This window comes from Zingiber officinale, chromosome 4B (assembly GCF_018446385.1).
Source record: "Zingiber officinale cultivar Zhangliang chromosome 4B, Zo_v1.1, whole genome shotgun sequence".
Classification (NCBI taxonomy): Eukaryota; Viridiplantae; Streptophyta; class Magnoliopsida; order Zingiberales; family Zingiberaceae; genus Zingiber; species Zingiber officinale.
The window spans coordinates 30,496,032-30,507,243 of NC_055993.1; the positions used below are offsets into that span (position 1 = coordinate 30,496,032).

Here is an 11,212-nt window from a genome sequence, read left to right on the forward strand (position 1 = left end):
TAATCTACATCAAGATGAATCCGTTGCAGCCATTTCAAGACCTCAATTTCAGCAACACAAATATGATCCCAACTCTTCAACTTATAATCGGGATGGAGGGATCACCCTAATTTGAGGTATATGAATGCATTTTATTAGCAACAACCACAAGGGCAGATTCATCATCCATATTATTAGCATCAACAGAATCAGCATCATTACCAGAATCATCCAGCACAGCAATTTCAGCAACAACAGCGGCCATAATCTCAGCAAAACTTCAGCCAAAATCAGCAATTTCAACCATTCCAAAATTTCTAGCATTCAAATGTTGCAAGTCAGCCACAATTTCAGAACTCACAGAATCAACAAACACATTTCCAGCATGTTCAGCAACTTGTGCAGAATTTCCAGCAGCCAAGTAATGCAAATCAGCACCAATTTCAGCTTGCACTGCCTTCTTCTACAAGCCCAAGATCAATGCAACCTCAGCAAAACTTTAGCAGCTCAAAAATTGAGGATTTGATGCAACAAGTGCTTCAACAGCAACAACAAATGATGCAACAGCAGCAACATCAGCAGAGGACTGATACAACACTGCAAAACATTGAAAGGCAGATTGGGCAGCTGGCTAGTAACATTAATCAGATGCAAAATCAAGGATTTGGACAATTGCCTTCACAACTGACTCCAAATCCTAAAGGAAATGTGAGTGCATTAACTCTTCGAAGTGGTAAAACAATTTCAGACCCAAATCCGAATTTTTCAGCTGGATCACAGCAAAGCTTACCCAGGACAGCTTCAGATTCGACTCCACAAAGTTTCCAAAATTTTCCAGCAAATTCAGAGCAACCGGATTCTGTGCAGCATGGGATTATTGGAGCTGATCAGCAATATTTCAATCAACCGACAGCTTCAGAATTTGATCAATTTGATGGAGCAGATTTCGGCTTGACATTTACTCCAACATCATCTTCAAAAACAACACAGAATCTGGACAATTCAACACAAAATCTGGAAAAAAATCTGAACCAGCAAGGAGGTGAGTCTTCCATTCCGTTACCTTTCCCTCAAAGAAGTGTACAACCAAGAAGAGAAATGGAGGAAGAAAAGGCTAGGGAATATCAAGAACTGGTGAAATTATTCAGCAAGGTTGAAGTAAATGTGCCTTTGCTTACCATGATCAAACAAGTTCCTAAATATGCCAAATTCCTTAAGGATCTTTGTGTGCACAAAAAGAAATTGAAGGGAAATGAATTGATAAGTATGGGGAAAAATGTCTCAGCATTACTTCAGCCAGTTCCTCAGAAGTGTGAAGATCCAAGAGTTTTCACCGTGCCTTGTGTTATAGGAGATTGTATTTTTGAGGATGCAATGTTAGATCTTGGAGCTTCTATTAATGTGATGCCTAAGTCAGTTTTTCAGTCATTAAGAATTAGACCTCTACAGCCTATAGGTGTAGTGATTCAGTTAGCTAACCGAAGTCAAGCACACCCAGCTGGAGTGATAGAAGATGTATTGGTAAAAGTGAGGGAGTTAATTTTTCCTACAGATTTTTACATCTTAGATATGGAGGGTGATGTGCTTGCGAACCGTGCTCCGCTTATTCTTGGACGTCTATTCTTGAAGACTGCTAGAACCAAGATAGATGTACATGCAGGAACTCTTTCTATGGAGATAGGAGACACAGTGGTTCATTTCAGCATTTTTGAGGCTATGAAACATCCTAGAGAGGATCATTCTATACTTAGCGTGGATATCTCAGAGGAGTTGGATGGCATGGATTTCTTGTCAGATATTGATTCAGATTTAGAGGTTTCTGATTTTGGTCAAGAGAATGAATTTGTTTCTTTATTGGAGGATATCTTAGATGTGGAAGAAGATGTTAACTCAAGAGAATGCGTAGGGGATTGCTTAGGAGAAGCATTACCCCTAGGATCGCTCAAAGAGGAAGAGGTATGTGTAGGGGATTACTCAGCAGCACTACCCCTAGGATCACCTACTATTGACCAGACACAGGAGGAATTGAAGTCATTGCCTCAACATTTGAAATATGCGTATTTGGGAGAGAATCAACAACTACCTATCATCATAGCTCAAAATTTGGAGTCGGATCAGGAGGAACGATTGTTAGAGATTCTGAGACAGCATAGGAAGGCCATTGGATGGACACTGGCAGACATTCCTGGTATCAGTCCTTCTATTTGCATGCATATGATCTACTTGGAGGAGGATGTAAAGCCAGTGAGACAGCCACAGAGACGACTGAACCCTTTGATCTTGGACGTGGTAAAGAAGGAGGTGACTAGACTCTTACAAGCTGGCATTATTTATCCGATTTCTGACAGTAAATGGGTCAGTCCTATCCATGTGGTTCCGAAGAAGTCAGGAGTGACAGTGGTAGCCAATGAAGAGAATGAACTGGTGCCCATAAGAGTAAAGAATTCTTGGAGAGTATGTGTGGACTATAGGAAGCTGAACCAAGCAAGCTGAAAGGATCATTATCCACTTCCTTTTATTGATCAGATGTTGGAGAGGCTGGCAGGCAAATCACATTATTGTTTTCTTGATGGGTACACTGGTTATTTTCAGATTTGCATCGACCCAGAGGACTAGGAGAAGACTACCTTCACCTTCCCTTTTGGTACATTCGCATATCGTAGGATGCCATTTGGACTGTGCAACGCTCCAGGTACTTTTCAACGATGCATGGTGAGTATTTTTGGTGATTTATTAGAGCATTGCATGGAAGTATTCATGGATGATTTTTCTGTTTATGACTCTTCTTTTGATGCATATTTGGAAAGCTTGTCTCGAGTTTTGAGTAGATGTATCGACATGGATTTGGTTTTAAATTTTGAAAAGTGTCACTTTATGGTAGAGAATGACATTGTTTTAGGTCATATAGTCTCTAGGAAAGGCATTGAAGTAGATCCTGCTAAATTTAGCGTTATATCTTCTTTAACTTACCCCGCATGCATGCGGGAGGTTCGAGTTTTTCTTGGTCATGCAGGATTCTACAGGAGATTTATTAAGGACTTCAGTAAGATTGCTCTGCCATTGTCTCAGCTACTTCAGAAGGATGTTATGTTTGATTTCGATCAGAGGTGTATAGAGGCGTTCGACAGATTGAAGGAGGCACTTACTTCAGCACCTATTATCAGACCCCCATATTGGTCCTTACCTTTTGAGTTGATGTGTGACACTTCAGATTATGCAGTGGGAGCTGTAATGGCACAAAGAGTGGATGGAGCACCACATGTTATTTGCTACGCTTCCAAGAATTTGGATTCAGCTCAAGCAAACTACACAACAACAGAAAAAGAGCTTCTTTCTATTGTTTTTGCTTTAGATAAATTTAGATCATATCTTCTTTGTTCTCATGTGATTATTTTTTCTGATCATGCAGCTTTGAAGTATCTCCTCAAGAAGCCTGATGCAAAGCCTAGATTAATCAGATGGATGCTTCTGCTTCAAGAATTCGACGTAGAGATACGTGATAGGAGCGGGAAGGAGAACTTGGTTGCAGATCACTTGAGCAGGATTGAAGGAGACTTGGATCATACGACTATTGATGATGATTTCAGGGATGAGCAGCTTCTACAGCTGCAGGGTGAGTCTCCATGGTATGCGGATCTAGTGAATTTCTTAGTTGCACATGTTTATCCCATACAATTTTCAAAAGCTCAAAGAGATAAATTAAAAAGTGATTCAAAATTCTATGTTTGGGATGATCCTTATTTGTGGAAGTTTTATAGTGATCAGATCATTAGGAGATGCATACCTGACTCTGAGTTTCAGTCTGTACTTACTTTTTGTCATTCTTTTGAGTGTGGAGGACATTTTGGACCACAAAGAACTGCTAGGAAAGTATTAGAATGTGGTTTATATTGACCTACTCTTTTTCGTGATGCTTATGCTTTTTATAGATCATGTGATAGGTGTCAACGAACTGGGAACATAGGACTTATAAATGAAATGCCTCAACAATTCATACTATTTTGTGAGATTTTTGATGTTTGGGGTATTGACTTTATGAGTCCATTTCCTGCCTCTTTCGGTTTTGCTTACATTTTATTGGTAGTTGATTATGTTTCCAAATGGGTGGAGGTCATTCCCACTCAGACTGATGACTCCTCTGTTGTTGTTAGCTTTGTCAGGTCTCACATATTTTGCAGGTTTGGAGTACCCAGGGCGATCATAAGTAATCAAGGGTCTCATTTTTGTAACAGACACATGAAGGCTTTGCTATATAAGTATGGGGTTACACACAAAGTTTCTACATCCTATCACCCTCAAACAAATGGGCAAGCAGAAGTGTCTAACAGTGAGGTGAAATCAATTCTTGAAAAGATTGTGAGACCGGATAGAAAGGATTGGAGCAAAAGACTTGAAGATGCACTATGGGCTTATAGGACTGCTTTCAAGACCCCTATAAGAATGTCTCCATACAGGATTGTGTATAGAAAAGCTTGTCATTTACCCATGGAGATTGAGCATAGGGCATATTGGGCGGTTAAAGCATGCAATCTTGATAGTGGCACGGTTGGAGAAGAAAGGAAATTGCAACTTCAAGAACTTGAAGAGATTAGATTGGAAGCCTATGAGAACTCACGGATTTATAAAGAAAAGATCAAGAGATTTCATGACAAACAAATTGAGGTGAAAGACTTCCAAATTGGTGACAAAGTACTTCTATATCGATCTCGTCTCAAATTGATTAAAGGTAAGTTGAGATCAAGATGGGAAGGACCTTATTGTGTTACTAATATTTTCTTTTATGGAGTGGTTGAGATCCAGGATATGTCTACTGGCCGGATTTTCAAGGTGAATGGACATAGGCTTAAAAAGTTTCATGAAGGAGTTAAGGGCTTGGTGGTGGAGGAAATGGAACATATTGATGCTATCTACCCGAGCTAAAGGGGAGTTTCACTCTATCTTTTGTTTCTTTGTAAATGAATAAATTTTAGGTGCTAGTAGTTTTCTTATTTGTTTAGGTAAAATTTCGATTTCATTTGGAATTTTCTTGCTTTAATAAATTTTGAGTCTCATTAGTAGTTTTTATTCTTGCATGGTTATGGTTTTGGGACTTTAGGTTTTATGTTCATGATAGTTACCATTTCTTTGAGTTTGATAGTCTTTGTTTTAGGAATAAATGGTACTTCCTTCTTTTGACATTTCTTTGTATCATTTTTAGGAATTCGAAAAGGAATGTTAAATTAGATTATCAAGTTTAAAGACTTTATGGCATGATTGAACTCTAGGATAGCATGAGGTTGATACTAGTGATAGATTCTTGATTGATGAAATGATATGATGACTTGTATTTACCTAGTGAGGTTTAAGCCTTTTTGAGTGATACACTTGTAGCTTATTTCACTCTAGAACTTGCTTTAAATCTATTTTGTACTACTATTCAGAATTAGGTCACATTTATGATGTTTACTCCATTATCATATCTTCCTCACCTATTGTTTGCTATTCTTCTTGTCATAAATCATCATATCTTTGATCTTTTCTCATGTCTTATTTCTTTGGATGTGGTTATCTTGGATGATATGTGCTGATTTTATTTTGGTTAGGACAGGCAAAAGAATAAGTGTGGAGGAAGGTGTTTGGTTTTGAAATGGAGTTCTTTTGAAATTGAGTTCTTTTGTGTTGGAATCAGAAATGTATCAAGCTGAAAAGAGGAAGCACAGTGGAAGTTTGCTTAGTGTTTGTTCCAATTTTTGATACATTTGAATGCAAGATGAAGTATTGGATCAAATTGGAATTCCAGGAGCTGTGGAAATCTGCAGAAATTCAAGTGTAGTGCTAAAATGTTGTACCAGTTTGTATCAAAACTTAGAATGCAAGATTTAAATGAGTGGTAGCTTAGTTGAAATTGAAGAATATGTTTAAACAAATGGTAAGCAATTTTTTATGGCATCTGAAAAATAAGGAATGATAGTTTTAGAACTTATTCTGGACATAAAAGAATGCCGGAACAGTGAGCCTTAGTAGCTGCTGAAATTTGACCAGAAAGGGTTATAATTAGGATTCAATGGGTGGTTAATATTTCATCAATGGAGCACTTGAATGGAGTATCAATTAATTTGAGAAGTTGAAGGAAAAGGGCTACCTTAAACAATGAGGACAATGCTGGAATCAAAATAGAGTTTACATGATTTCAAGAGTGTGTGTATTAATTGTGTGCAACTCTTCGTATCAGACCTTGAAACCCTTGAGGAATTAATTGAACCTCTTGAATTTCCAGAAACAATTGTTGTTTATTTTCCTTTCCATTCTTTACAAATGGCTGGGCAGAATTATGGTATTGCAGTAACTTGTTGGAATTCTGGTATTGCAGTAACTTGCTGGAATTTTGAATTTTCAGTAACTTTAAGTGATGTTATTAGCTGAAACAAGATGGAAATCAAGCTATTATTTGATTAAGTGATTGAGAAGTCTTATGGAAATAATTGTCGAAGCTTGAATGAGAAAGCAGTAACATCATATGAAGATATCAAGAGTTTAAGCCTGAAGTTCAGAATTCTGTGAGAAGTTGTGAAAGAGTTAAAAGCTTTGCAAATCCAGAAACTTTGGAATGAATGGAGTATCAAGATTTCAGAAATTTATGGAGGACTTTTCCAAGATAGCCTCTCCACTAACAGCCCTAACGAGGAAGGACAAGAAGTTTGAATGGTCAGACAAATATGAACAGAGTTTCCAAGAGCTAAAGAAGAGACTGACCAGTGCTCCCATCCTGATAGTTCTAGAAAGTGACAAGAGTTTTGACATCTACAGTGATGCTTCCAAGATGGGCCTAGGAGCTGCACTCATGCAAGAAGGAAAAGTTATAGCTTATGCTTCCAGACAACTCAAAGAATATGAGAAGAACTACCCCACTCATGATCTTCAGCTGGCAGCTGTGGTCTTTGCACTGAAACTCTGGCGACACTACTTGTATGGAGTCCAGTGCAGAATCTTCACAGACCATCAGAGTTTAAAGTATTTCTTCACCCAGAAAGCATTAAACATGAGACAGCGCAGGTGGCTGGAGTTGGTCAAAGACTATGACTGTGAAATCCTCTACCACCCAGGCAAAACTAACAAAGTGGCAGATGCACTAAGTAGAAAATCCAGTGCATCCCTGATGTCTTTGTCATCATTAGCCCTACCACTGGAGAAGGAGTTATCAGATTTTGGAATGGAAATTATTTATGTGCAACTCTCTGCATTGACCTTAGAGTCAACCCTGCTTGAGGATATACAGAGAAAGCAAAGTGAAGATATAGATATCCAAAAGATCAAGCAAGGGGTACAAAAAGGGGAAAATTTGGAGTTTCGAGTATCAGACAGTGGAATTCTTTATCAGGGGAGCCGCCTTTGTGTCCCCAATGATGAAGAACTGAGAAAGAAAATTTTAGAAGAAGCTCATAGTACACCTTACTCCATGCATCCTGGTTCCACCAAGATGTATCAGGATGTGAAACAGAGATTCTGGTGGTCTGGACTCAAAAGAGATGTTACAAAATATGTCAGTACCTGCCTGACATGTCAGAGGGTCAAAGAAGAGCACCAGAGACCAGGAGGAGTTTTACAACCTCTCCCAATACCAGAATGGAAGTGGAAAGACATATCCATGGACTTTATAACAGGTTTTCCAAGAATCACGAACGGATATGATGCAATATGGGTAATAGTGGACAGATTGACCAAGTCTGCCCATTTTCTAGCCATCAAGGTGTCCCATTCTATAGAGCAGTTGACACAACTGTATGTTAAGGAAGTGATCAGACTTCATGGAATTCCAAAATCTATTATGTCTGATAGAGATGGGCGCTTCACCTCTCACTTTTGGGAGTGTGTTCAGAATGCACTAGGCACCAAACTCAAGTTCAGCACAGCCTTCCATCCTCAGACTAATGGACAGACAGAGCGAGTAAATCAGATTTTAGAAGATATGCTCAGAGCTTGTGCGCTAGATTTCAAGGGAAGTTGGTGCAAGTATCTGTGCTTAGCTGAGTTTGCCTACAATAATAGCTATCAGGCCACTATCAAGATGCCACCATACGAGGCACTGTATGGCCGAAAGTGTAGATCACCTATATGCTGGTTGGAGGCTGGAGAAAGAAAAGAGATGGAATCAGAATTGGGCAAGCAAACCGAGATGATAGAAGAAACCACTCAGGCTATCCAGAAGATCAGACAGAGGATTGAGACTGCTCAGAGTAGGTAGAAAAGTTATGCTGACACATGCCGTAGGCCACTTGAATTCCAAGTAGGAGATTCAGTCTTTCTCAAGGTTGCTCCGATGAAGGGAGTGATGAGATTTGGCAAGAAGGGCAAGTTAAGTCCCCGCTACATAGGACCCTACCTGATCACAGAAAGGATTGGGAAAGTAGCATACAAACTGGATTTACCTCAAGACATGTCAGCAATACATAATGTATTTCATGTCTCCATGCTAAAGAAGTGTCTCCACGACCCTAGCCAAGTGATTCAGCCTCAGTCAGTGCAGATCCAGGAGGATCTTAGCTATGAGAGAAGACCTACACAGATAGTAGACAGAGAAGTTAAGAGACTAAGGAACAAAGAAGTGCTGCTAGTGAAGGTCATCTGGTAGAATCAGAAGCACGAGTAAGTTACGTGGGAGCGTGAGGAAAGCATGAGACAGAAATATCCAGAATTATTCTAAGTTCGAGGACGAACTTTTTATAAGGTATGGGGAATTGTAACAACCCAAATTTCCTCATTTCGAGTCCTAATAGTAATTAAAAAATATTTAGAAATGCCTTAGAAATATTCTAGGGATTTTTAGAAATTTTTGGAGTATTTTTATGTAATTTTTGGAGTTCGTTTGACATTTTTACCAAAAGGAGGAAGTTTCAAAAAATAAATAGGTTCGGCCGAGGTTTTAACACGCGACCTCCGACCCGATCTAAGTCTTAAGCGAATCCGGCTGACCAGGAACCTAGCAAGGTCGTGCTGATCAAATAAGGGACGAAATATATTTAAGTGGTAGTAGAAACAGAAATACCTAAGTTTAAGAGGGTTAAGTTATTTTCCTTTCTCTCCCGAAACCCTTTTTCCCTTCTCCTCCTCTCGCGTGCGACGGCTCCTGCTTGGGCAAAGGAAAAAGGGTGGATCTAGGGTTCCTCTCCGGCGGCCGGCCAAGGGAGATTTCTGGGAGTTTTTCACACCTTCACGGTCGTCTCGTCGAGGGGAGCACGCGGATGCGAAGAGATCGCTGAACGACGAGCCTCTCCGCAAACCCTAGAGGCCTTCTTCTTTGGTGGTGAGTCCAAGGACTCAAGGGTAAGTTGCTACTCACCTGTGGTAAGGGTAGTTTCGAGTTTGATTTGGTGTTTCCTTTGTTTTTTTAGTATGTCGTGAAGATAGATGAATTTAAAGGTTTCTGCCGTGAGGTTGAAAGGAAGAACATGGAAAAAGATTAAGTGTGTGGAGCATTTCGTTCCTTTTTGATTTCCTGCCATGCCACAGTTCCAGGAGGAATTGCTTCTTTGGCTTTAGGATTTTGGTTGTAGAGATTTTGGTTGCTTATAAAAGTTTAAGCTGTGAATTTGTTTACATAGGTTTTGTGTTAATTTTACAGCAAGTTTAACTTGATCTTATGCAAAAGAAAGGGGCACGAGTAGCTCCCTTGGGGTTGCTGTGCAATTCGGCTATGTTGGTTGAACATGAGAAAACATAGACTTGTTGATTAGCATATAGTTTCCTTTATGTGGTTACCTTACTGCTTCCTTCCTTACCGTTGATTTGGAGCTACTGTATAGTTTGTTTGTGCCTATTAGACTTTTATTTAAAGGACTTATAGGAATGAATAATTCGGTTATGTGAAGTTTAGTTTGGGATAGAGCTTGCTGTACAGTTCAGTGGTCTTGGAAAATTGGTGAAGCTTAATTTGATCGAAGCATGCTGCCATTAGATCAGACATGTAATATTTTTCCTACAGTCCTTATGATTAGCATGCATTCTTTGCTTTCTTCCTTTTGGTTATGTTGTAGCGAGACTAAAGATCCTGTTGCTCTATAAAAAGTATAAGTTTTGGAACAAACGAATCAAGTTATATAGGTTCCAAAATTGCAGCGAGTTCTAGTTTGATTTACGCTACGATAGAGGCGTGAACAACTCCTTTGGAGCTTAGAACAGCTTCCCTTTGGAGCTCATTCTAGTCCAGGTTTCCTTGTGTTCGCTGCAGAAATGAACAACTCTGTTTAGAGTTTAGAACACCCCTTTCAATTTGCAGTTTTAGCAAGTACAGATTAAATTTTTAGTTAGTTTTCTTTGCTTCTGTACAAAACCCGAATTGCCCTTTATTTTCCAAGTACATAGTTAGATTTCTAATTTAGTTTCTAGTTTCCTTTTTTGTTTTGGCAGTAGGCGTGTACCATAATTAGTAGAGGTGTAGGATTTTAGTGTGGTTTAGATTTCCTTGTAGTGCAGAATTTTAAGTGCAAATTTCTTCCATTAAGTGCAGTTTTCATTAAGTACAGATTTTTATAAGTATTGTATGCAGATTTTTATAAGTATTGCTTGCAGATTTTGATAAGTATTATAGTGCAGATTTTAATTAAGCTTATAGTGCAGATTTTTATTTAAGCTTATGGTGCTGATTTTAATTGACCTTATAGTGCAGATTTTTAATTAAGCTTACACTGCAGATCTTGTTAAGTATTACAGTATTTTGAGTTTAAGAAAAGTATAAGAAAGATAAAGAAAAGAAAGAAAAAGGCCAAGGCCTTAAGTAGATCCCAAAGTCAAGACTTTAGGGATTTTGGCACACAAGGTGCTTGTTAAAATGTCAAGGTATTTAAAGAAGAAGTAATTAAGATATTTTATTTTTTAAAAGGCTAGTACCCGACTTCCAAGGTTGTCGTTAAACAAATCCAGGTGACCAATTCCAAGGTCTTGGCCCTGGTAAGACCAAGGTCTTTACCCTCGTAGGACTGGTGACTAGCTACCACATTCTCTATTAGGGAGCGCGCTTTGGTACTAAGCCTGGGCCCAAGAGAAGCTTTATTATTATTTTGAAGTATTAAAGTATAAGTTTTTGAAGAAGTAAAATAAGCTTCACGTAAGTTTAAAATTCAACAAGTTTAGTTTTCTTGTATGCTGACATGTTTGTTTAGATTTGCTTTACTTGTTTAGCATTTCAGTATGTCTTATTTCCTTTGCTGTTAGATGAGCATGAGTAGTATCTTCTTATGAGCATTCAGTTTCTAGATTT

At 38.7% G+C, this 11,212-nt stretch overlaps 1 protein-coding gene across 1 annotated transcript; it reads left to right on the forward strand.

Moving 5' to 3' along the window:
- The first annotated feature begins 2,736 nt into the window (after positions 1 to 2,736).
- LOC121978178 lies at positions 2,737 to 4,899 on the forward strand. Its single transcript, XM_042530555.1, has 3 exons — positions 2,737 to 3,318; positions 3,397 to 3,592; positions 4,064 to 4,899. The coding sequence occupies exons 1-3, from the start codon at positions 2,737 to 2,739 to the stop codon at positions 4,897 to 4,899; spliced, it is 1,614 nt and encodes a 537-aa protein (XP_042386489.1).
- The last annotated feature ends 6,313 nt before the right edge of the window (positions 4,900 to 11,212 follow it).

Coding starts and splice junctions, on each gene's coding strand:
- LOC121978178 (XM_042530555.1), top strand. CDS start 2,737: ATGGATGATTTTTCTGTTTATGACTCTTCTTTTGATGCATATTTGGAA. Junction 3,319..3,396: donor AAAAAGAGCTTCTTTCTATT/GTTTTTGCTTTA, acceptor GCAGCTTTGAAG/TATCTCCTCAAGAAGCCTGA. Junction 3,593..4,063: donor GCAGCTTCTACAGCTGCAGG/GTGAGTCTCCAT, acceptor TTTTATTGGTAG/TTGATTATGTTTCCAAATGG.